The following is a 26,749-nucleotide window of genomic DNA, read 5'->3' on the forward strand; positions in this document are numbered from 1 at the left end:
CAGCCCCTCTAGCAGGGGAGGTGCCGTTCCTGATGAGGGCATGGTGGGGGCAGGGGCAGGGGCAGGGGCAGAAGGCTGGAAGACAGACAGGAGTTCTGCCCTTCCCCTCCGACAGTATTACACTGCCTTAACAGCAAGGCTAACCATGGCAATGGCAGACCTGGGAATAGAACCAGGACAACTGTCCCCTGCAGGACAGAGTGGGGGCTGGGGACCACTGTGCTGGGGGAACTGGAAAGGGTCTCACCTTGAAGACGAAGGTCTCATTGAAGGCTGGGTTGAGGGTCTTCTTCTGCACTTTGGTCTCGTATTTCTTCTTCTTGTCCGGGAGCAAGAAGACTTTGACATACGGGTCCGAGGTGCCGCCCATATCCAGCGCCGGGAGCTCAGCCGCTTGGAGAATGCCCACTGTCAGCTGGAGGGGGAAGAGGGATGTTTCCCTCAGTGAGACAGCTCAGCAAGATGCTGCTCCCACTCCATACTGCATGGAAAAGATCCCTAGTGGATCTTCCAGCTCCACGTTCCCTCTGCTCCTGGCTAGTCAGGGACGGTGCTTGGTCACCCTCCCACAGACCCTGCTGCAGCTGGGGGCGGGAGATCACTTGCTGAGCCATGTATTCCCACAGACGGTGCTCTCTCTGTGCTGACAATGGGCCTGCCAGCTCTGGGCTCAGGGCCCGGTGGAGAGGCACCTTCCATCCATCTTCCCTTTCCTCACATCCCAGGGTGCTTGGGGAGTGCTAGAAGGGGCCCTTTCAAAGGGCATGTGAGACAATCATGGTGAGGATAAATTTCCTCCCCACATCTCTGCCCTTTGCAGGTACCTATGCCACTCAGAGGCTAGTGTTCACCCTGTGCTCTTTGACTGGAGTTTCCAAGGGTGAGTCCTTCACTCAGACCCTCTCCCCACAGCCCTCCCACACTGCCCTGCCCAACCTCCCTTCTCCTGCCCATGTCACCTGGTTAGCCTGGAAATCATAGTCCAGTGAGAACTGCAGCTTGCCCAGGTTCTCTGGCTCCTTCTCTTCCTCCTCGCCTTCTCCCTCCGTCAGGCCCATCTCCGTGTCATCGTCCTCCTGTTTGTTCTGCAGAGGACACAGAGCCTGCCTGCTCAGCTACGAGGCTTCAGATCCTGCCAGCCGATCACATGCACACAGCTCTTCCCCTGCTCGGTGCCTCGGGGATTCCCAGCCTCAGAATTCATGCACCAGTGTCACCGACTGAGAGGAGGCAGGAGGCTGAACTGGGGTTCCATTCAGTGGACTCCCCAGAGATGCTACCGCCCTCTACTGAAGGGACAGCAAGCCCTGCTCTACTGTGTAACCGGAGCCTGAACACACGTGAGCTTTGGGAGCAGAAGGACCTGAGATCTAGCTGCCCTGATGGCTGTGCAACCCTGGCAGCATAGCAATGGCTGGGAAGTAATGGATCTGTTACAGAAAACAGCACTGCCGGGAAAGCAGGCATGGGAGAAGCCACTGCAAAGCAGGGAGGTCACTGGGTAGTCAGCACTGGCCAGACATAAAGGGGAGAGAAAGGTTACTTACTTCCTATGGTAACTGGAGTTCTCTGAGATGTCTTTTCCCAATGGGTGCTCCACGGGAGGATGTGCACACACTCAGGCACTCTTGACTAGAGATTTTTTCGTTAGCAGTGTCTGAGGGTCTGTGCCTGTGCCATATGCCTCCTCATGCTCCAACATGAGGGCATATAGGGAGGAGTGGACCCACGCCACTCCGGTTCCTTCTCAACCTCACAGAAGCAGAGGGAAAGGAGGGCAGTGGGTGAAGCACCCATAGGGACAACACATTTTGAAGAACTCCAGTTACTGTCAAAGGAAAGTAACCTCCCCTTCTTCTTGGAGTTACTGTCCCCATGGGTGCTCCACAAAAGGAGGCTCCAGAGCAGTACCTCAGTGAGGAGGTGGTGCTGAGGCGGCGGATTCAGTGAAGAGTTTAGAACAGCTTCACCAATGGCTGCGTCCACTCTGGAGGCACATACTAAGGCATAGAGGTGTGAGAATGTGTCCTTGAGGGGGACCTTTCTCAGGAGGGCTGTGGGCGTGGAATGAGCACTGACTTTAGGAAGGATGCACTCATAGCATGCCAGAATACACCCCAAAACCCATTTAGATAGTCTCTAGGTAGAAACAGAGGGACCACTCATCCTCTCAGCAAAGAAGATGAAGAGCCTGGGAGAAACCCTGAAAGGTACAGTCCTGTGTAGGTAGAGGGCCAGAGCTTGTCTTGTGTCCAGAGTATGGAGACTGGCCTCTTGCCTCAAAGACTGAGGGATAGGATAAAAGATCAGTAGTTGGATGTCCTGACCATGACTCCGACGAAACTTTAGAAAGGAAACGAGGTATCTGTCAGGACAGAACACTGTGTATGGTGGCCCCTAATTCACCTACCCTCCTGGCTGTGAGGAATGAAGCCTTGAAGGGCAGATAGAGGAACGAACAGGTTCCCAAGGATTCAAAAGGAAGCCGTCTTAACACATGAAGCACTAAATTGAGGTCGCAGAGTGGAGCAGCCTCCTGCACTGGAGGAAACAAGTTAAGGAGGCCCTTAGAAATGTTGCAGTTGTAAGATGTGTGAAGATCCAGAATCCTTCAACTGGCTGGTGAAATGCTGTGAGAGCAGCTAGATGAACTTTGACCGGATTCAGGGAGAGACCCAGCAATTTCAGGTTTAACGGGCAGTCAAGTGAAGACTTGGCAGGGGACATGGAGCAACGAGAGCACCAAATCCAGAAATGCTTCCACTTCTGCACATAAGTCTTTCTTGTGGTGGGCTTCCTGCTATTCACCAGAACTGTCTGGAGTGCAGGAGGACACTCTTGCTCTAAGACCAGAAGCCGTCAAGGAGCCAGGCCTTGAGAGGTTGGGGTGGGTTGTACAGCCCAACTCCTGTGTCAGGATGTCTGTCAACAGAGGGAGGTGAAGAGACAAACACAGCGAAAGACAAGTCAGAGCCAGGAACCATAGTTGTCTTGACCACGCCTAGGCTCTGGGCAACATGAAATTAGGCGTCCTGGAGGTTGAAGGTGGTGAACTGGCCCCCAGGATCTAATGATGGAATAACTCCTGCAAGGGTGACCGTCCTGAGTGCTGCACCTGAATACGGAGTGTTTAGAACTGAAAGGTCCAGAATCAGTTACCATCTTACTTTTCTCTTGGGGCCAGGCATAGAATCCTTTCTGACGAAGCCTGAGGGAACAGGTTCTACTCACCCCCAGTTGCAGGATGGATTTCACCTCCCGCTTTAGGAGCCCCTCATGAGAAGGGTCCCTGAACAGGCAAAGGGAGGAGGAGGGAAGAGAGCCATGGAGCTGAAATGGATGGAGTAGCCCATCAAAATCACCTCCAGTACCATTTGTCTGAGGTGACATGCTCCCAGAAAGGGAGAAAATAGGCAAACTGTTCCCATAGGACAGGTGGATGGAGGGTTGATGCAGCTGAAGATCCAATGGGGAGAGCTTTTGGTCCTTGACTAATGGGTCAAAATGGTTGTTTGGATGAAGTAGCCAACTGAGAGGTGATGGTGGAAGATGGGCCTTTCTTATGTAGCCTGGGCTTCTTTCTAGGCAGCTCAACCAATCTTTGGGGGCCTGAGAGTACACAGGACATGAGCGTTGCCTTGTCTGAGGCTTGCTGTATCTTCTCTTTGTAGATGGTGCATGTGTGCCGAGAGATCACAATATTGCCTTAAGTCCATGGCATCACTAAAAAGTTTAGGCCCTTTAAAGGGCCGGTCTTCCACAGTGTTTTGTACCTCCCTGGGCAGGCTGGAGGACTGGAGCCCGCAGGCACAGGGCATGACTACAGCAGTAGCCATAGAGCACTAGGCTGTATGTGCCACATCAAGGGAAGCCTAATTGTCTGACCCTCTGTCATAAGAGCTGGAAATGGCTCTCTCTTGTCCTGAGGCAGTCCAATGGGAAAATTTAGAACAATTTGTAAAGTCACCTTTCGCCATCAGGGCTTGATAGTTGGTGACTCTGAATTGAAGGGAGGCCTTTGAGTAGCTGATACAACCTAGAAGGTCCAGCCATTTAAGCTCCTTATCAGTTGGTGTTGATGTGAAACAACAGTGCCTACTTCTCTCATGGGCAGTGTTGATGGCCAGAGAGTTAGGGGTGGGATAGGGAACAGGTGCTGCAAACCTTTGACTGGGACATAGTATCTTTGATCTGCCCTCTTGCAGGTGGATAGGATGGCAGCCGGAGTCTGCCACACTGCACAGGCTGGTGTCAGTAGGGCCTCGTTGACAGGTTAGGTTCCCCTGCCCTGAGGGAAGGCATGCAGGATGTCCACTGCTGAGTGCTGCTGATCCTGGACTTCCTCCAGAGGAATCTATAAAGCCTCCACTACGTGCTTCAGAGGGTCCTCAATGGCCTTGAATCATCCATGTAGGACGGTGGAGGGGGCATAGCTGCCTCATCTAGGGAGGAAGAGGATGGTGGTGTCTTCTCCTCTGTTTTCAATGGTGGGTCTTCTTGAGGAGGACGAGGAGGTCCTGAGGATGTTATTGGCCAAGAATCTTGGTGGATCCTCTTGTGTGAAGACACCCAGTAGACCTAGTCCCTGCGAGGGGCCCAATGGTTCAAAAAAGCCCTCTTGGAAGGGGCATAAGAAAGAGGAGCAGGGCCCCAGAAGTGTTCCTGCCAGCGCTGATGGGTCATGCATAGGCTGGTTCCTGGCATCTCATCCTCAGGGAATGTCAAGGGAGGGAGGGTGAAAAGGGTCGGTGGGGGAGCCTTGAATGGATACCTCTGAATCAAAGGAAGTGTCCTCTCCCATGTTTGGTGGTGGAGCTAGTGGAGTTAGTACCAGGCTTGGATCGGTACTGGGGGACGAACTGGCAATTGTGATGGTGCCGGTGGGTGAGCATTTATATGAGGCTGTGGCAGATGTGTTGGTTCCAGTTGGCATGCAGGTGCCAGTGGGAAAGTCCTCCCAGTATCCTCAGCACAGGGGACTTAGTTCCTCCAAGACTGAAGGTCCTCATGAACGAGGAACAAGGAAGGCACCAATGATCCTGGGGACTACTCCTTTGGGTGAAACACCTCTAGTGGTATTGGAGACAGTGGACCCATTTGCTCTGGAGAGGCCCAGGTGAAGGTAGATGGTACCAGGTGATATGGTTACTTCAAAGAGTCCTCCCTCTTCAAGGAGTCCTTCTGTTTGGAAGAGTCCAATTCTGGTACCAGCGGGTCTATTGTTCACTGCTTGGTGGTGGGCTTTTCAGTGTGCGGCTTCGCAGAAGAAGCCTTCCTTGGAGGTGTCAGTGCCTTGGTACTGTGACTGATAGGAGCTTCAACAGGAGATGTGGTCTCCTTGCTCTCAGGTTAAAGCAGGTAAAAATATATGTACAGGTAAGTCACAGTCTATAATGTCAAAAGGTAGCAGAGATGTAGTGTTCTGCCAGTTTCCCAAAAGTCTTTCAGGGCTACCCAGGATAACTCTGGGGATCTCTGCCTCCTTGTTCAGTTGTTTGCCCTGTTAGAATCCAAACAGCCAAGAGATGAAGAATTTGTCCTTGTGTCCATATTTATTGCTTCTTCTCACAGAAGCCAAGATGACAGTAACAGCTCCCACGCATGCCCCATCTTCATGGAGGTGGGGGGGTGGGGGAGGAATGCACTTAACCAAGGCTTTGATCTCACACACAAGGCCCATTTGCTCTCTCCGGTACAAGTTCTTAATTTGCATGACACACAGCTTCCTTCTCGCATGATAGGTTACTTAGTTACAGGGGTACATACAACGCAAACATTTGCCATTACATTATACTAGGGCACTGATAAGTGAAAACAACGCATACAACATCCCACCAGTTTTTCATAAAGGTTAAACACATTCTTATACATCTACTTTTAATAATACCAACACACACGTGAGCTGTGAGTTTGTCAGTTCTCAGCTGACGCCGTGGCCTTGACCAGAGCTGGCACTTGCCTTACCAGCGTCACACCCATTATGGGGCTGGCAAGACTCGAATCCTGGGGTCTTGGGCATATGCGAAAAGGGGATAAGGGGGAACCCCCTCTCCCAAAGCTAAGAAATCATGCTAAGAAAATGAAATAATGAAACAACTAAAGCAGCAAGGTAGCAGACAGTACAGAATTCTGTCTCGAGCCGCAGGCAGTTGAGGAGAAGCTGGAGGGGCATGGGACCATTCCTCCTTGACACCCTCGTACCGGAGCATAAGAAGGCATACGGCATAGGCACAGACCCACAGACACTGCTAACAAAAATACCTCCAGTCGAGTGCACCTGCACATCCTCAGGCAGAGAGGGACAAGAACTCCAAGAACAGAGGGAGCAGCCCTGGGCGGATGGAGGGCATGACCTCCCTGCAGACAGGCCAGGAAGGGGAATGGGGATGTGGCCCTTGTGGTAAAGGACTGGAGTAAGAGCCCCCCAGCCTTTCCTGCATGGAAGGCTACAGGAACCCACCTATCTGCCAGGGAACATAGGACCAACATTCAGAAACTGTCTCCCAAAGACAAGGCAAAGTGGCTTGTCCAAGAACTGTGGTGGAGCAGGAAATTGAACACCAGGCTAGTGCCCAAACCTCTGGCCTGTCCCTCCTGTCATGCATTATCGGCTACATATTAATCTATTCAGGGGAGGGATGCGTCTAGGACCCATGTAGCAATGATCTCTTAGATGTGAACAAGGCATGGGAGCAGAGCCACAGCTCAGCTGGGGAGCTCCCCTCTGACCTCCCAGATCTTAGCCTCAGACACAACTTGTAGCTTGTGTTTTGCAAAATGGGGCTTTGTATAGTTTGTATAGAGCAGTGGATGTACTGGAGCCCCAGCTGCCCACTCTCCCTGGAGAACTCTTCAACATGCATTGGGCCTGCCATGCGTAAGTTTTGGAGTTAATTGGTGCATGGACAACCCCCCACTTTCAATGGCTGATAGAGAAGCGACATTCACTTTGCCACCTACCATGAGTTGCCATCCAGGTTAGTCAGAAAACATGGAGACAGAACAACATAGAAGAAGGACAACGAGAGCACAGAGAAGGAAGAGAAGGACATTATAGAGACAACCACCACAGAGATAATCAACAACACTCAATGTGCGTGAGAAACAACAGACTCCACCCTCTGAAAGGCACACCGTACCCAGGCTGACTGTGCCCACTGGAGTGGGCTCTATACTTTCAAGCAGTGAATTTGGAAAGTTTTGTCGGCACCAACGTTGATTTTGTACATACTCAGCCAATCTCTAAAAGGAGGGTGCCCATTCATGCATTTTGCCCTCGCTACATGTATCTGAAACAAGCCAATTTCTCCTTTCCCTTTAATGGAAAAGTGCCTAGCAAAGCCATTGTAGTTGCTACCAGTCCAGTGTTTCTCTGGAAACCAAAAGCACAGGAAGGAGAGAGAGCGAGAGAGAACATGATTTTCCTTACAAAGAGAACACGTTTACCAGGACAGCACCATACCTCGTTCTATAACCCTTGTCTTAAAGGGACAGAGATGGGTGGAGAAAGGAAACTGACATGAAAAGGACGGGAAAATGAAGCCACTGTGACATCCTGGCTAAGTGTGCATGACCGCGTCTCTCCTGGCTGATGTATACAAGCCCAGCTACTTGTGCTGTCCCCTGCAGAGATTCTCCTTTAGCTCAGGTAGGCGAGGTCTGTCTTTGCAGAGCAGCCCGGCCTGCTTTCTGCTCCATGGAGCACGTAAGAATAACAAGCAACTGTTTATTCAGCCCTTTTGGAATCCCCATCCCAGCTGTGGGCATGCTGAGGAGCTGTGCTCTTGTTGAGATCAGGCCCATGCCAGCGATGGCCGCCAAGTGCATGGCAATAGCTCTTTCCCCTGTTCCTTTGTATATGCATCAGCCTGTCGCTGCCACTGCAAGCCCTGGGTTTGCACTGACCCTCAGCCTCTGCCTCATACCAAGCAGCCTCCTGCCTGCTGCTAGGACTGTCCCTCCAGGCACTGCACCTCTCTTTAGTGCTCTGAGCTAGGTGGTGTCACTAAGACACCGGCCTGCCGTGGGGCGATGGGAACTCCAGGAGAAACAGTCCTTTCCAAGCTCTAAGCAGGCCCACTGCACCCACGCACCCCTTGGATGCAACATTACCCTGAGCTCTCTTCCGCACCCTGTGGGGCAGCACAGACTCCAAGGGGTACTAGCAGGTGATGCACAAGGGGCACCAATTGGCATGGTGGGGCAGGCTTCTTGCACCATTCCCTACTGCACACCTGCCAGGCTGGCCCTACAAGTGTCTTCCTAGATACATGGGGGTGGTGATCGCCTCCTAGGTTTCATCCTCTGCTTGTGTAAGTAGCAGGGACAGTGACGTGGGTTGGGGGATGCCACTGGTAACAGGGCAGGGTAAATGCACAGAGCTTGAAGAAGCAGGTCACTGAGGCATTCAGTCACCAATGATCAAGTCCTGATTAAGACTCGCCATCCCCAGAGGAGTGAGCCCTGGGCGTCACCTCACTAAAATGCCTCCTGCAAATGCAAAGATGCCAGCAGTATGGGCTATAAAATGTTCAGGTCCCAGCCTGGCCAGAAGCGGGGGGTGGGGATTTGGAGCCTCTCCCATGACCCAGGCACCACATGGCTGACCTGCTGGATTGCTACAAGGATCTGCTGCCATGGTGAATTGATTAAAACAAAAATGAGGAGTCCGGTCTGTTAGTCTTTAAGGTGCCACCAGACTCCTCATTGTTTTTGTGGATATAGACTAACGTGGCTACCCCTCTGATACTTGGTGGATTGATTGCCAAGTCCAATGGCATAGCTCCAAGCAGCAGATGCCAGCTGAAAGGGGAATGACTGATTGATTGGAAATCTCTAGCCCAGGTCTGAGAGGCATGTGCTGCAGACCATTCTGTATATGGTTCTTTCCATAAAATGGGCCTTTGGGATCCCATCTGCTGTCCAGTATCTCTACAGGCTCTGACTTCCTATCTGAATAGGATCAGCCAGTCCTGTTGGGGCCTGATTCACACAAGCTGGCAGAACTCAGGCTGTGGGCCTTGCTAATGGAAAGTCCATCCAGACAAGTCTCACTGCTGTGGGCAACTCCTGCTATGCTGGGGCTTTGCTGCTGGCTGGCACTGCTGAGGAAGGTGCAGGGAGGAAGGCAAGGCCAGGGCATGCCAGTCTGGGACCATGGGGCTCCCATGGAACATGCCTCACCATTTCCCTAAGTGAAAAGAGAATGGATGCCTGGGCAGAGGGGGGTGAGATTCCACCCTGGAAGAAGCGCATGGGTTCTCAGGAAAACTCAATGGGCACTTTGTTTTCATGACGGAAAGTACACAAAATGGGGGCGAGGGATGGTTTTTCAGCAGCTGTAGTCAGCAGATGATCCACCAGCACCTGTGAGCGTTGTTTGTGGGGTGCCACAGATCAAGTGAGCATCTGGTGTTCCTCTTATTCTAGCCATAAATGCTCTCCAGGAAGGGCCGATGAATAGGTTTGGAGACAAGTTAGGACCCTGTTCTCGAACTTTTGCCAGATCCTAGGACCAAACCTGACTCTAATCTGTTGGAAGCCTGTATGTGTGGAATCTATGTTCCCCCTGGAACTTTTCAGTCTCATGCACCTCACTCTGCTCTTCTGGTTAGCAGCTATGACCGTTATGTGAAGCACTAAAATGCCTCAAGAAATGCTGCTCTCCCTGGCTTTCCAGCCCAAATCTCATGAGACATTCCACTTTTGTGATATTCTCAGTCCTGCTTTGTATACTTGAGTGGTTTGCAGTTTGATCATGGGTGGTTTGCAGTTTGCTGAGTGATCACTGATTCTGAATTTGACTCTTAAGGATGCTCCTCATCTCACCATCTCCCCTGAGGGGGCTGATCCTTAAAATGTGAGAATGACTAAAAGCAAAGAGGAAATGGGAGGAAATAGGGGGAAAGAAATACTTAAATGGCATGAAATTTATGAATGGTGGTTCAGATAACACAATCTGCTGTTTTATACCAGTCAGACTCTCTGACGTCTTTAAGCTTTAGAAATAGACAGCGATCCTGTGGGGAACGTGAGATAGTTGTTGTGTCAAATGATAAAGAACAGCAGATACATTTCCATTCCTTGACAACAGAGAAGCAAACTCTGCTGATCAAGAGCAAAAAGCCCTGTGTAACTTCCTGATTCCCTTGGCTATCTCCTATGTGTCCTCTAGGTTTGGGGGAAACAGTGCTACTAACGGGTGGGTCTAGATTAAAACCTGTGTTGCAAGACATCTCTATAAAAAAGACTGCACAAACGTTTAATGGTAGGTAATGTAAAGCATGCCACCTGCTGGCATGTTTCATGGCTGGCTTTGTTCAAAAGTTTGTAGGTTCAATAAAGTTGTTTTGCAGCACATGACTCCCTTTGTCTGAAACCCTGTGCGTATGGGGAAGGTCAAAGAAATCTGGATCCAAATTCCGCATCTGAGGCCCATTTCTAGTTAGGAAAGCAACCCCCCATCCGTACTGCAGAGGGGAAGACCCTATGACTCGTTAACAAAATAGCTATTTCCCACTCAGTGTCTACAGCTAACTCCTCACGCTGGTTAAACCCTTCCCAAGTGCCTTATGGGAAAGTAACCCACCCTAGGACAGCTGGGGAGCGTTGTCTCCCTCTGGTGGTACTAATCTGCTACTGCATCAGTTTGATGCCATCACTGCTTTAGTCCTAGCTCATGCTTGCAGCGATACAGGTCCCTGGGGTTCAAATCCTGCTCTTGGCGAAAGCTGAGCTGGTTACCTTCACTCCCTGTATCTGAGGAACTGCACACTTCTGCTGCTGCTTTAGGAATAAAAGACTGTGTTTGTTTTTTCCCTCGGTCAAAATTACAAGCAGGCACTTTCTAACACACTGCTCAAGGGACCCGGCTGAGCCTTTACCTAGGGGCATTTTACCTGGTTTCCTGATTTCATGTCTTTCATGTTCATGGCATTCTTCATCCCTTTGCCCTTCTCCTTCTTGTTCTTCTTCTTCTTGCAGCAACATTTTTTGCAGATGCAGAAGCAGCAGGTGAGGAGGAGCAGGCCGCCTACCACAGCGATGGCAATCAGGGCCCAGGGAGGCACTGTCACAAAACAATGCCAGCCACATGATCAGTCTTCTGCCACAGCCAGACCCCCAGCCCCCAGCACCCACCTGGTGCAAGGCCTTGGAAATGCCCCTGGGTTATACAGGGCGTTTGTCATTGCAGGGCCTGCGTGCGGCTCATTGCCGGGGTCACACACATCTACTGTGCTTTGCAAGGCACAGGCAAGCTGGGAAAAAACGGTTACCTACCTTTTGTAACTGTTGTTCTTCGAGATGTGTTGTTCATGTCCATTCCACATCAGGTGTGCGCGCACCATGTGCATGGACATCGGAAACTTTTCCCTTAGCGGCTCCTGTCAGGTCGGCAGGGGAGTCCCCTAGAGCGGTGCCTCTATGCTGGTGCATATATACCCCCGCCAACCCGACTCCCCTTCAGTTCCTTCTTGCCGGAGACTCCGACAGCGGGGAAGGAGGGTGGGAAGCGTAATGGACGTGAACAACACATCTTGAAGAACAACAGTTACGAAAGGTAGGTAACTGTTTTTTCTTCTTCGAGTGCTTGTTCACGTCCATGCCACATTATGTGACTCACAAGCTTACCATAGGAGGAGGATAAGATTCATGGAGCAATTGACTGAAGAACAGCCCTGCCAACAGCCGCATCATCTCTGGTCTGCTGGTTGACCGTGTAGTGGGCTGTGAATTTGTGCACTGATGACCAGGTGGCTGCTTTACAGATCTCCTGGATTGGCATGTGTTCCAGAAAAGCTGTTGAGGATGCTTGTGGCCTCATCAAGTGAGCCGTGATTGCTGGGGCTGGAACCTTGGCCAGCTCGTAGCATGCGCGGTTGCAGTCTGCAATCCACGATGATATACGTTGCGCTGAGACCGGAAGCCCTTTCATTCTATCAGCGATGGCAACAAACAACTGCATCGACTTGCGGAAAGTTCTAGTTCGCCCTAGATAGAACGTCAGGGCCCTTCGTACATCTGGAGTGTGCAGGCTATGGTGACTTGGGTCCATGTGTGGTTTAGGAAAGAACACTGGCAAACAAATGTTCTGTCCCATATGAAATTTTGAGACTATTTTAGGGAGGAATTTAGGGTGTGGCCTGAGTTGCACTTTGTCCTTAAAAAAAATTGTATAAGGAGGCTCCAAGGTTAGCGTCCTCAGCTCGGACACCCTCCTCGCCGACGTAATGGCCACCAGGAACACTACCTTCCAGGAGAGGTGAAGGAGGGAGCAAGAGGCTGGGGGGGCTTAAATGGGAGCCCCGTAAGTTTGTAAAGGACCAGATTAAGACTCCAGGGAGAGACCGGAGGGCGTGACAGTTTCTCCAGTCCCTTGAGGAACTGCACCACCATGGGGTTAGAAAACACAGAGCATCCGGATTCCCCCGGGTGGAATGCTGAAATGGCAGCTAAATGCACTCTGATTGAGGAAGGAGCGAGACCATGATGCTTGAGATGCAGGAGGTATTCTAGGAGTCCTGAGCTGTAGTCAAGCATATTTGACTATGTGAGTGCACACTGCCATGTGCCCTAGTAGCTGCAGGCAGCATCTGGCCGTGGTAGTGGGGAACCTTAGCATTGAGTCTATGACATGCTGGATAGCCAGGAATCTAGATTCTGGAAGGCTTGCTCACGCCTGCACCGAGTCCAGCCTTTGTGTTGGTATCAGGGAAGACTTGGGCACGTTGGTGAGAAGACCCAGCCTGCGGAATGCATCCAGGGCCACCGTCACATGGGAGCAGACCTCCTCTTCGGACCGACCCGCGAGGAGCCAATCGTCGAGGTATGGATATACCCATATTGTCCTCTTTCACAGAAAGGCTGCCACTACTGACATGCATTTTCTGACCATGTGGAGGACTGCCACCAGGCTGAATGGGAGAACCGTAAACTGGTAATGATGCTGGTTGATGGCGAACTGCAGAAACCGCCAGTGAGCAGGGTGAATAGCGATGTGAAAGTACGCATATTTCATCTCGAGGGCAGTGTACCAATCCCCCGGATCCAGGGACAGAATAATAGTGCCTAGGGATACCACGTGGAAGTGGATCTTGACTAAGAAATTGTTGAGCCCGCGAAGGTCTAAAATGGGCCAAAGGCCCCGCTTTGCATTTGGGATGAGAAAATAGCGGGAGTAAAAGCCCTTCCTTCCTCCTTAGTTCTCGAGGGACTTCCTCCACCGCCTCTGCCTCTAGGAGCAACTGTACCTTCTGCATAAGGAGTTGCTCATGAGAAGGGTCCCTGAAGAGGGACAGGGAATGGCGGGAGGCCGGGGGGCGGGGGGGGGGGGAAGGAAGAGAACTGCAGCGTGTAACCCACTTGTACCATGCGTAAGACCCAACGGTATGATGTTATACGAGACCACGCCTGGTAGAAGTGGGACCAGCAGTCCAAGAAACATGGGGAAGGATCTGGGAGTTGGGTTGGTACACTGTCCTCGAGCGCACCTTCAAAACCCCTGCTTGTTGCCAGGCTATGGCTTGCCCTGGCCCTGGCCTTGATTAGGCGTGTTATTCCACCTGCGTCTGTTGTCTCTGCCCCTCCTGTGATAAGGCTCCTGCCTAGGGCAAGGCTGGTACTGCCCCTGCTGCAGCGGTTGGGGCTTAAATGGCTTCCTCTGAGTTGCCAGAGTATGCATTCCTAACGACTTGAGGGTTGTCCAGGAGTCTTTAAGGCTATGCAGGCTGGCATCCGTTGGGTTGGAAAAGAGGCCAGACCCTTCGAAAGGGAGGCCCTGGATGGTGTTCTGGACCTGTGGCAGAAGGCCTGAGGCCACACCAAGCGCCTCATCACCACACCTGAGGTTACTGTTCTGGCTGCAGAGTCTCCTGAGTCCAGAGAGGCCTGTAAAGAGGTCTTGGCAACTCCCTTTCCCTCTTCCACGAGGGCCGTGAACTCAGGTTGAGAGCCCTGGGGCAAGGAGTCTTTAAACTTGGAAACTGCTGCCCAGGAATTAAAATTGTGCCTGTTTAGGATCGCCTACCGGTTCGCGATCCTTAATTGGAGGCCCCCAGAGGAGTAGACCTTCCTTCCGAAGAGGTCCAGACATTTAGCCTCCTTGGCCTTGGGGGCCGGGGCTTGCTGGCCACAACGCTCCCGTTCATTCACGGCTGAGACGACCAGCGAACAGGGACCAGGGACTGTGGCCTTATGTCCCCTGGGTGCCAGCTTAGTGATGACGCTGGGGACCGGTGCGCCAGCGGATCCAGTACCATATGCTGGCTCGGTTCCAGTGCTATCGAGTCCTGCTGAGTCAAAGGTAACTGGGACTCCACGGAGGCTGAGCTCCAACGGGACCAGCGCTGGGAGCAGTGCCAGGGTGGTGACGTCGAGTGGCGCACCATTGCCAGCTTACCTCTGGATGCACCCTTAGTGATGGTGCCGGAGGCTGCTCCTTGCCAGAGAGGGGGCTTGCCGCTGACAGCTCAATGAGGTCTTTTGCTGCCTCAAAGGTGTCTGGTGTGGAGGGCTGTTCTAGGATGTCCTCCAGCCCATCTTCTGCACTCAACCCACTTAGCCCAGGGCTCGACGGGGCCCTGCAGCACTGGAGCCACTGGTGCCAGTGTAAGTCCTGGGGCCGCACTGCCCCTCTGAGTGCTCGGTCCCTTGGAGGCACCGCCTTCTTATGTGGGGAGCGCCCTCTATCACCTTTCAGCTGCCCCCTTCGACCGTACTGGAGAGGTCGAGCAGTGCCTGGGCTTGTCCCGTTGTTTCGGTGCCACATGCTTGCGGTGCCCCACCGGCGCCAGATCAAGGACTGATGCCAGAGCACTTCACACCGAGGATGCTGGCACCGAAACGGGATGGTCCAAGGCTGCAGGTTGCGGCGCGGCCTCCATGAGTAACTGCTTGAGGCGAAAGTCTCTTTCTTTCTTGGTTCTTGGCTTAAAAGCCTTACAGATCTTGCAGCGCTCAATCTGGTGCGATTCCCCTAAACAGCGGAGACACGTGTTGTGGGGATCACTGATCGGCATAGGCTTGCAGCATGTGGCACAAGCCTTAAACTCCCCGCAGGCCCAGGGCTGGTGCTGGAAACAACTTTTAGACACTTAAAACAAAGAAAGTTTAACTATCTACTATTACGAAGTGCTAACTACTGATAACTATTAACTACAGCAACAAAGAGTCCTGTGGCACCTTACAGACTAACAGATGTATTGGAGCATAAGCTTTCGTGGGTGAATACCCACTTCGTCAAATGCATGTACTGGACGAAGTATTTACCCTCAAAAGCTTATGCTCCAATGCATCTGTTAGTCTCTAAGGTGCCACAGGACTCTTTGTTGCTTTTTACAGCTCCAGACTAACACGACTACCCCTCTGATATTAACTACAGATAACTGCTAACTACTGATAACTGCTATAACTGTGCTAAGGGATCACTTGCAAGGGACAGAAAGAGTTGTTCCAACGCCGCCACAGACGGTAAGAAGGAACTGAAGGGGGGTCGGGTCGGCAGGGGTATATATGCACCAGCATAGAGGCACCACTTTAGAGGGCTCCCCTGCCAACCTGACAGGAGCCACTAAGGGAAAAAGTTTCCGATGTCCGTGCATGCGGTGCGTGCACACCTAACATGGAATGGACGTGAACAAGCATTTGAAGAAGAACTCTGCCATTCGCCCGGTGATAACATGGTGTGTGATGTGAAATTACCGTGCAACAGCCCCTCCCCTGGCCATTAAATGGCATTTACCCTGGAACTGAGCATTCTGACTCCCCACTACCCTAGTCCCTCCAGGATAACTCCCTTTCCTCCCACCTACCCCCTAGGGTTAGCACCTTTGAAATGCAAAAAACCCGGCACTCCCTTCACAAGGCAAGCCTGCTGCAACCCCAACTCCAAACCACAAGGCAACTCTGCAGACCTCCCCCATTTCAATAGTCCCTTATAGTATCTAGAGAGAGAACACATACAGATAAGACTGATAACATCACTTTCTTACTTACACTGGAGGAATGAGGCCACCACAACATGTTTAGCAGGACACAGAAACTTTTAATATTAGATATCCCAGTGCATTGTAATAATCCTGCAAACCTTTAGACCCACGTAAAAAAACATGGCAGATTAAATTAGTTTTCTGGCAGCTAATAAATCCACAAAAAAAATGGCCAGGCTGGTCAACTACTAGCCACATGGTAATCCTCCCGCCCTCCCCCACACAGATACCACATGTTAACATCCCCCACCATCAGTCACTCCATGAGAACTCCCCACTTAACTCCCACCTCCCCCAGATCACTCCATGGTAACTCCCCACTGACCCCCACCCCTCCCCAGTCACTCCATGGTAACTCCCCACTTAACTCCCCCCCCAAGACACTCCATGGTAACTCCCCACTGACTCTTCCCCCTGCAGTCACTCCATGGTAACTCCCCATTGACTCCCCCCCATAGGGTTTCAGTGACCAGTAATGGATGCTTAGGTCTCATCCATCTCGCCCCAGTTTCTGTAAGGGCTGCCTAGCCATGCTCTAGCTGCACCGGGCTGAGCAGATGCTGGGACCTGTCCCTAGCGAGCTCTGCCTGGGCTGCTTTCAGAAAGGGATGCTGGAGGAGGGGCTGGTCACCAGCTACTCACGGGGAATCTTGTTCAGCTCATTCATGAACTTGGCCTTCAGCTTGGCAAATAGGTCCTCCTTGCTGTCACTCAGGCTCGTGGTGTTGGTCACGTTCTCCAGGGAGCCCACAGGCATCGCAGTGCTGACAGGCTCCGGAGCCACCACAGGCTCTGGGTTTTTCTTGGAGCCAGTCCCCATCATGGTTAGTTAAGGGCTTCCTGAAAGACACAGTAATGTTGCCAGTTACATGCTAGGCCTAGCCTGTGTTCTGCTCTCAGAGTCACCCGGGCAGTGTTTCCAGAGGTGATGCCTGTACCCAGTTCTTCATTAATCTGAAATCTCTGGGGCCATCTTTGGAATGCTTCAATAAAGGCCAGTTTGTTTCTCCCCTACTGGAGGGACACAGGGTCTAACAGAGCGAGGGGTAGCGTGGGAGTTAGGACTCCTGGGTTCTCTTCTCCCTTCCTGTGAATGCTCCAAACAGCCAGTGGGAGATGGCTGCTGTGACTCTAGAGGGACACGTGACCAGGTCATCTGGTGCTGGACTCCATCTTGGGATGTCAGTATTTTTCCACTGACTGGCATGGGAAAAAAGCTTTGAAACAAAGGGTTCCCGCTATATGCAAAAGCTATATAAGGCAGGGGAATAACATCCTCTTGGTCCTTCACTGACTCCCCACCCAAGAAGACTCTTGCAGACACCTGAAGAACAAAGACTGAACTGGACCCAGGCTGAAGGAATTTTTAGCCTGTGATGGAATACCTGGGGATTCCAAGCTGTAAGCCTGTGTAGCTTGCCCCTTAAGCATCTGCAGCCTGCTTGTATCATCACTTAGGGTGAGAATCTACTAGTCATATTCAATCTCTTTAGTATATTAAGCTTAGTTTGAGTGTTTTGTTTAATTGCTAGGTAATCTGCTTTGATCTGTTTGCTATGCCTTATGATCACTTAAAATCTGTCTTTTGTAGTTAACAAACTTCTTGTTGTTTTATCTAAAACCAGTGTGTGGGAATCATAACTCAGGGGCAGAAGGCTGTTGCATATTCCTCTCCACATTGAGGGAGGGGGCAAATGTTATGAGCTTACGCTGTACAGTTCCCTGTGCAGCACAAGATAGCATAATTTTGGGTTTATACTCCAGAAGGGATGTGTGCCTTAGGAACTGAGAGGTGCCCTAGCTGAAGCCTTACCATGCAGGGGCTGGTTAAAGAGCCTGTCTACATATAACTGCAGCAGGGTGTGTCCCTACCTGTATGAATGCTGATGAAAGTGCAGGCTAGAGAGGGCTTTGCAGCTTGTCACAGCAGTACAGTGTAAAAGAGAGCCCAGGCTGCTGGGTCAGGGGGGGCCAGTGGTACCTCAGTTTCAGGTGGCACCCCAGGGGGAACCCATCACACCCATATCCCAGTTCCCTGCTCTAACCACTCCCTTAAATAGGCAGAAGCTCAAGAGAGATGCCATTAAGCTGCTGGACTGTACATGACAGGGCATTCTCCTGCTTTTCATCATCCCATGCAGGAGTCAGTTGTCAGTGCAGGCGGGGGCAATGTACAGAAGGACTCAATAAGCCGCCATAGGGCTGTCACTGCTAATGGATGAGAAGTGGCCCTGATGACCCTGGGAAAAGGATGGGATTGTTATCAGAGGCAGTTCAGCTGAGGAAGACCCACGGACCACAGCATCATCTCCGGCTGTCAGGGCACTGACAGCTGCCAACTAGTGTGATAAGTAAAGCAGAAGAGAGAGGACCCAGAGGGTCAGCAGAGATACAAACCCTACGGAGAATGGAAACCATTGGCCTCAGCAAACCCTTCCTGAGCAGGATCAGCAGGACCCTCTGCAGAGATCCAGCCTCCAAAATGCTCAGTCTCCCAGGGCTTCTTTGCAAACAGCCTCCTGACCTCTGCTATGCTCCAGGATCTCTGGCCACCACACCATGAATTCCCTCAGCCCCTGCCTATGAGCCTCTCATGTGTCAGGTCCTCACCCTTGCAACAGCCTCGAAGAAGCAGCAAGCGTCAGTGGTTTAAACAGGGCACCGTGAGTCTGGGTTCACATACCCAGCTTGCTACAGACTCCCCAAGTGACCTCGGGTAAGTCACTTAAATCTATACGTGCCTCCGTTTCCCCATCTGTACGATGGGAGCAATATATGATATAGATTTCACAGGGGAGACCAGCATTTCCCAAATTGGGGGTCCTGACCCAAAAGAGAATTGCGGGGGGTGTCACAAGGTTATGTTACGGGGGGTTACGGTATTGCCACCCTTACTTCTGTGCTGCCTTCAGAGCTGGGCGGCTGGAGAGCAGCGACTGTTGGCCGGGCCCTAGCTTTGAAAGCAGCGCCCTGCCAGCAGCAGTTCAGAAGTAAGGGTGGCAATACCAAGCCACGCCATGCTATCCTTACATCTGTGTTGCTGCTAGCAGCGGCTCTGCCTTCAAAGATGGGATCCCATGCAGCAGCCACCACTCTCCGGCTCTGAAGGCAGCACCGCTGCAGCTAGCAGTAGCACAGAAATAAGGGTAGCAGTCCCATAACCCCCACTCCCACAATGACCCTGCGACACCCCCGCCCGCCACACACAACTCTTTTTTGGACCCCTAAAATTACAACACTGTGAAATTTCAGGTTTAAATAGCTGAAATCATGAAATTTATGATTTTTTAAAATCCTATGACTGTGAAATTGACCAAAATGTACCATGAATTTGGTAGGACCCTAATTATCAGTATTATTATAGCATTTAGGGCCCGAGTCATGGGCCAGGACTCCATCATGCTGCTGCAGAAACGCAGAACAAAAAGACAGATTATAAGATCTTTAGGGCAGGGGCTAACAGCCCCTTTTCAGACTAGAGTCACATCTCCGGGCATCTTGGGGAGACAACAAATGCTTGATGGTAGAGGCCCAATCTTCAGAATCAGCACCAGAAGAGCTTGGCACGTTGGGTTCGGAGCTCTTGTGAAAATCCAGCCCCAACTGTGGGTACTGGGTGCTTGCCAGTCTGACCTTGAACTCTCCTGAGCTTGCAATGAGAGCTGGTGCCCACCTGCCCTTCGAGTTTGTAGCTTTTTTTTTTTTTTTTTTGCTGCTTTTCTTTAAAAGACATACCCACCGGGCCCAGCCAAGGGTTACACCACTAGTGGCTATGTCTGGTCTGTGTCTGATTGTTCTGGCCTGGAGAAAGTACCAGCTAGTTCTTCCAAAGGAGGAGGACCTTGTCTCACTCCCCTTACAAAGAGGCAGAGAACACGCAGGAGGTAGGAGCACCCATGGGCTCAGAGGGGCTGAAGCCAGAAACCAGGCCAAAGAAGACCCAGCGGGTGCTACTGGGGACACAGAAGGTGAACGATCCAAAAGTACAAGGCACCATCACAAGGTCAGAGCTCACATGCTGGCCTCATCAGCAACAGACCAATCATCCCATCTGGTACCAATATCAGAGTAGGGGACGGGTGGGGTCTGCAAAGCTGAATGCCGACCCCAGCCTGATTCCCAGACAAGGCTCTTTCAGCATGACATGTGCTGCCACAAGCCAGTCTAGACCCTCAGGCTTTATCTACACTGCATTGTAAGCTTGGATCTGTGGGACTCCAAGCCCACACTGCATTGTAAACTTGGGCTTACAATTGCTGGAGCCAGGGTCTCCCAACCATGCTAATACATCCATACTGCACTATGCAGTTGTTCTGACTCAGGTCTTTGGCTTGAGTTGCATCCTCACCTCAAAATGTCAGGGCTTGGACCCAAGTCACAGTATGACTTGGGCTGACCTGCCCCCCTGGCAGGGTCCAAAGCTCAGGCCTCGAATGTTGGCTGACCCGAATCAGATGGATTTGTGTGTGGACAGAAAGGGGCATGGGCTCAAACCTGAGTCACACCCCGGGCTTACTGTGCAGCATAGACATACTCCGAGTAAAATGAGCACTCCCGCTGCTGCGTGTCAAGCCCCAGCACATGTACCACCTGGGACTATGCCTCTGGGAGGGACCGAAGTGCTGGCCTGGCAGCACAGTGACAGATATGTCAGCACATGATGGGAGGGGAGCTGAGTCTGACCACGGAGCTGGCGTTCACAGGAGACGGATTTTTTCCGTGGTCACACAGGGAGCTCAGTGCAGGGCTGTGAGACCAAAGGTGGAAGGTGGCTCGCAGTTTGACAGAAAGGGAGGTGGAATGGTGTATGTGTGCAGCACCCAGCATGGGGCACCCTGACCTTGGGTGGGGCCCCTGGGTGCTACCTACTGATACATAGTAATAGTGAGGTGCCCCATCAAAGCACAAGCTGCTGTCAGCAGGGTGAGCCAGGAGAGAAGGGCATGACACTCCAATCCAGATTTGAACTTCCTCCTACACTGTTCTGTGCTGGGGGGTCGTGCTAGGTTCCTCGAAGCTCCAGAGAGGGAGCTGTGGATTTTCCCCCCAGTCCCTCCCCACTGGAACTAATTCTTTAACTGGATCCAGCCAGCCACAAAAGGCCCTGCTTGTGGGAGGCCGTGAAGAGAGGAAGCAGAAGAGAACTCTGCTAATAACCACGCACAGCCGCAAGGAGGCTGCAAGCACAGCAGTGTGGCGCTGGGGCTGGAACCCACCCAGCTGAGAATGGAACTTGGCGCACGGACAGGCGAGCTACGCTGCCGGCTCCCTGCTGCAGCTCAAGGCCCAGAGCTCAGTGCAAGCAGCCGCGCAAATCCAATCGGAGCCAGGAAGTGAGATTCGATGGATGTTCTGCTTTCAATATTGATTACGATGGAGAAGCCGACAAACAGTGTGGGGGATGTCAGACAGACAGGTCAGGCCCTGGCAGCCAGACTGGGAAGGAAGCTAGAGTCATGCTAGGAATATTTCAAGTGAGTGCGTGAAAAACAAAAAAAAGTCCAACCCACACCCCTCCCCCATTGGCCCTGCCTGCAGAGCAGATTGGCCCGGCCGTGACCAACAGGGGAAGCTGGACTGGCGGGTAGAGAGACTGCCCCCCTGCCACTTCAGAGCTGCTCCAAGGGCTCCTGCAGAAAGGAATGATTCAATGACTCCTGCTCTACGCTGCTGTAACCCTTGCAACTCCAAGGGGAGCAGTGGGTGCTCAGCACCTCAGAGAATGAGGCCCTGTTAGCTAGGTCCCCAGCTAGGGAGGTCGGTGCCTCGCTCTGGGCCCTCAAGTTTAGAAATTTGCACCTAAATGTTTTCCCAAGGTCACCCAGCAAGCCAGTGGCGAAGTGGGCTGGTGTTCTCTCTCTCTCTCTCTCACACACACACACCACACACACACACACAGAGCGGAGTGCAAATGCACACACACGTACACACACACACACACATGCTGGGGCATGCACACCCAGCACATCCAAGACATTTCAACCAGTGTACTGCACTCCATTATGAAAAGACTTCTGACCCGGTGTCTGTCGGTCCATCCAGCCAACCGTGTCCATTTATCCCCTACAGAAAACGCTGTGGGTGGAATGGCTGGAGGCAATCGTTACTAAGAAACCCATCATTCCGGTTTCTGTGCCGTACTGCGCACTGCAGTGGCTGGGGGAACACGCTTTGGGTGGCACTTGAGGAGTCTGTGCTCTTAACAATTTCTTCCTGAGTTACAGCACAGAGTGGAAGCCTCTGCTGGAGCATTTGAAGGACACAGTTCTCATGTCCCCAGCCTTTAAACTCGTCGCTCCTGGAGCCCGGGAGACAGAGGAGCCCGACAATTCAAGTCCAGCCATAATGCGTCAGCTATGTGCAGCGCTGGTGCCATTGCTCAGATGCAGCGCATGTATCATTCATGCGGCCGGAGCTCAGGAAAGCAGGGCTCCCCCAAAGTCTCAGTGCTTTAGGCTGGCCCTTTGAGTGATTGTTTCTGCTGGGCTCAGATGGGGGTGGGAGGTGCAGACTGTGACACCCAGGGACACATGGGCATGTCACCAGCAGCCCCCAAGGCTGTAGCTGGTATGATGTTGCACTTGGCCCTGGGGTTATAGTCTGGGCATTCCTGGCTTGAAAGTGCAATGACCCCAGTGCCGGAGCAGCTGCCCTGCCAGCGTGAAGCACTAGCCAAGCTGAAGGACACCAGACTAGGTCCGGGGGTGAGGGTGGTGGGGTGGGGGCAGGGCTGAGGAGACCTCCAGGAAAGCGGCACTGATGCTAGACCTGCCCTCTTGCCCTACTACACACATGCTGAGGGAAAGCCGACCATCCAATTCTGGTGCCCACCCATGGGCCCAATCTGGCAATCAGGACAACACCCCACACCCATGAGTGTAGTCAGGTCCATGTGTCTGCCACAATGTGTTCCCAGGGCAAGATCTCCAGGGATCTCACCTCCTTCATTAACCCCTTTCTCAGCACATTGATAGCTCTCACTGTGAACCACCCCGCTGCCTTAATGATCATGCTGATCCAAATCCTGGACACCTTTACGCAGGTTCTGAATTCACTTCCCCTTTGAAATTAGAGACAGGCCTGAATCAAAACCCTGGCTCCAGCTCCCCTCCCCCTGCAAACTCGAAGGAAACTGGAAATCCCCAGCCAGATCTATATTCAAATTCAGTGCCTGGTCAGTGCCTGGTCCTTCTCTCCAGAATGGATCTCGCAGAATGGAGCCTCAGCTCCAAACAAGCCTGAGTGTTGGGAGGTTTCAAATCTGCAACCAGGTTCGAAATTGGTGGCACATGCTTCTCTCTGAAATGCAAGGCTCTTTCAGCAGCTGTGACAACACAGAGATGGGAAAGAAGCTCCTGGAGGGTCTTTATTTTCACAGAAAGCTGTTAATGAGCCAAGGAAATGCCTGCTCCCCAGTACAGTCCCCTCCAGGAACACCCAGCTCAGATGGCCTTAAACACAAACACAAACACAACACAACATGTGCTAGTGCCAGAGAAAGGAAGCAGCCCTCTGCTTATCCCCAGAACAGACTGCATCAATGCTGACCTCTCCGTGGTGCCTGGCCAATGCAATGCAGTAGGGGAACCTGTGGGACAAGCTCAGTCTCCATGGACCAATTGGTCTTTCCCCTCTCCAGGAGCCACTTAGATGTGATACAGACACATGTCCCGCATTGGGCTGAGATTTATCATTATTATTTATTATTTGTATTACTGTCGTGCCTCAGAGCCACAGGCCAGGAACCCATTGCACCAGGAGCTGTACAAACCCAGAACAAAAAAGATAGTTTGCGACTCTGGGGGCTTACTACCTAAGACAAGAAACACCAGATGGTGCAAACAGACCCAGAGAGGAGCACAGGTAGGCAATATTGGTAAGCATGATGGGCAGCAGTCTCAGCATTTTTGTAGGCATCCCGGCAAAGGATGGGATTTGAAGGACAATGGCGCGGGTTTGCGGATGTTCATGGGAAGTGCCTTCTGAGCATGCGGGCAGCCCAGGAGACAGCACGGAGGTGTTTGAAAATTAAACAAGCGGGCGTTGGAGGGTGGTATCATGGGCCAGTCAGCTCAGCAGCAAATGAGACGCGCACCAACTCTTCTCACGTGGGGCCCTTTAACCACTGAACAGATGGTGACAACTGTCAGGCACCACCAACCTTGTCTGGTTGTCTGAGCCTTGTCTGAGCCAGCAAGTCAGAGGTTAACGGCTTGGAGAGCCCACCAGCTGGCCAGTGCCCTCTACATATTCATGACTTCATATCAATGCCTCCTGCCCATAAATTCACCCTCTCAACAATAAGAAAGGCAGCGAGGCTTATTTGGCTCTTTCAGGACTAACTGGTTCATGCTGCTAATACAGGCAGCCTGGAGGCTGCTATGTAAGTGCTTCCAGAGACTAAGCATAACAGATTTCCCCCTCCTTCCCTCCCCACACACACAGCCACCCCCCGTAATAATTTCCTGTTTGAGAACTGGCGAGAAGGGGGAAATGACAGAGAGAATCCTGCACAAACCAATCTGGTTGAGGTGCATCTAATGAGTCAATATGTCTTTGCTGTTTCCTTTCTATTATAACCAAGAGCGCTCAAGTAAATGGCACGTCTCCATCAATCAGGAGCCGGGGCGAGTCAACAACTGTGCTGCAATTGAGATGACAGCATGTCACGGCCATAAAAGAAAACTAGAAGGGGGTGGGAGGGGAAGAAAGGTGAGGCTCTATCAATCAAGGCCCAATCTATTGGTGGAAAAACAATACACACCAGCAGATGCTCATCAGTCACTAACGGGCTCTGCTTGGGGGAAATCAGCAACACCAGGCAAATTACCATTTTTGGTGCCATTTACTATTTTGATGTTTAGGCAAAATAAAGTGTGTGTGTGTGTGTGTGTGTGTGTGTGTGTGTGTGTGTGTGTGTGTGTGTGTGTGTGTGTGTGTGTGTGTGTGTGTGTGTGTGGCGGCGAGGAGCTACGCTGAGTGGAATCTAATGGGATCTCAAAAAACAAATGCCACATATGTTGTCTGTTCTATTGGTTTAGCCAAGAGGGCGAGAGATTGCCATTTATCAATTGAAGATGTCCCATAACTGGTCTTCACGTTTTTCTAATGTCTTTTGGAACAACAGGCTTGACCTAGCAGTCCTTTCACTCAGGTGAGTAGTCCGTACCCCCCCGGAACAGTCCCACAGGTGACAAGGAATAATAAGGTCCCTTGCTGCCAGGGCCGGCTCCAGGCACCAGCTGAGCAAACTTGTGCTTGGGGCGGCAGATTCCAAGAGGTGGCATTCGCTGCTTCGGCCACCCCCGCAGTTTTTTTTCTTTTTTCTCTTTGGTTCGCTGCACCGGCCGCCCTGTAGGGGGCAGCAGTGCAGAGGAGAGGAGCACCCTGCTGGAAGCGGTGCCAGGTCTGTAGCAAGCGCGGCAGGGCAGCCGGTGTCCTTTCCTGCCCGGCTACCAGAGCGGCGTGGAGCCCTCCCGGCAGGCAGCATGGATTGTTCATCCCCCCGCCCCCCAACCCTTCACTGCTACAGCCGGCCCGCAGGTTTGCTTGTTCCACCGCTCTTCGCTGCTCCGACTGGCCCGCAGGTTTGTTTGTTCCCCCCTCTTTCGCTGCTCTGGCCGGCCCGCAGGTTGGTTTGTTCCCCCCCGCCCTTCGCTGCTCCAGCTGGCCCACAGGTGTTTTTTTGCTTGGTGCGGCAAAAAAGCCAGAGCCGGCCCTGCTTGCTTCCTGTAGATCACAACGGACATTACTCTGGAGGGTGGAAATTCCTATGCCCATTTTGCATAGGGTTAAAGCTAAGGTTACGCCCCCTCCCCCATCCATACTGATGCACCCAAAGAAGGAGCCTGATTTTCAAAGGCTTTGGAAGTTCTGAAAATCAGGGCACTAATGTATCTATCCAACGTACCTATACAGATACCATTATGGTCTATCTATGGTTACATCTCCACTGCAATGGCAGGCACGTGGCAGGGAATCTCAGAGGCTGGGTCAACTGACTTGGACTCATGGGGCTTGGGCTGTGGGACTAAAAATAGCCATGTAGACGTTTAGGCCAGGGACTCAGAACCCAGGCTCCAGCCTGAGCAGCCACACAGCTATTTTTAGCCCTATAGCATGAGCCCCGCAAGCCCGGGGCAGTTGACCCAGACTTTGGGACTCACTGCCGAAGTGCAGTCATACCTATAAGCCTCACCATCTTTAATGTGTTGATCCTCACAACAACACACCTGTGCTATTAGCCCCATTTCACAGATGCAGAACTGTGGCTAAAGGTCACACAGGAAGTCTTTAGCAGAGGAAGGACCTGAACCCACCTGTCCTAGTCCTCAACCCTAGGCACACACCCTAACCACTAAGCTCTCCTTCCCCGCTAGATACCTGCATTTGAAAGCTTCGACCGTAGCGGATTACCCAAGATCATACTGTGACAGATTGGATCCCTGGGGAAGCCACCTGATGTGCTGAGATACTACTGAGTCTACCTGTTCTGCCAGCCTGGGCCCTCTGTAACCTGTTTTGCCAAGTCAGGCTCTTAAAACCTCCTCTGACACACACAGAGGCAGGGCCACACCCAGCTGCAGATCAGCTCTGGGAAGACTCAGCTTACGGGACTTGCTCCAGTACTCAGATGTCCCCCTTCCTTGGCGTACAGACCCAAAGATATATTATATTTGCCTCTTCCCTCAATGTGGAAGAGGGTATGCACAATTTCTCCCGCCCCTCCCGCCCCCCCGTTAGAAATCACACATACTGGGTTG

At 52.1% G+C, this 26,749-nt stretch overlaps 2 protein-coding genes across 8 annotated transcripts in view; one reads left to right on the forward strand and one right to left on the reverse strand.

Moving 5' to 3' along the window:
* PPP1R12B (protein phosphatase 1 regulatory subunit 12B) overlaps positions 1 to 26,749 on the forward strand; it is a 602,395-nt gene that overhangs the window by 183,084 nt on the left and 392,562 nt on the right. The gene's annotated exons all lie outside the window — the stretch shown is intronic.
* Positions 1 to 26,749, reverse strand: part of SYT2 (synaptotagmin 2) — a 204,840-nt gene that overhangs the window by 8,599 nt on the left and 169,492 nt on the right. For 4 of the 5 annotated variants that reach the window (XM_050956303.1, XM_050956304.1, XM_050956302.1 and 1 more), the window contains 4 exons: positions 16,629 to 16,826; positions 10,899 to 11,068; positions 960 to 1,085; positions 248 to 415 (listed from right to left, as the gene is read on the reverse strand). In XM_050956303.1, the coding sequence (XP_050812260.1) occupies positions 248 to 415; positions 960 to 1,085; positions 10,899 to 11,068; positions 16,629 to 16,809 (645 nt within the window). In that variant the 5' untranslated portion in view covers positions 16,810 to 16,826. The remainder of the gene's footprint in view (positions 1 to 247; positions 416 to 959; positions 1,086 to 10,898; positions 11,069 to 16,628; positions 16,827 to 26,749) is intronic. The other variant, XM_050956306.1, reaches the window with a different exon arrangement.

This window comes from Gopherus flavomarginatus, chromosome 5, assembly GCF_025201925.1.
Source record: "Gopherus flavomarginatus isolate rGopFla2 chromosome 5, rGopFla2.mat.asm, whole genome shotgun sequence".
Taxonomy (NCBI): Eukaryota; Metazoa; Chordata; order Testudines; family Testudinidae; genus Gopherus; species Gopherus flavomarginatus.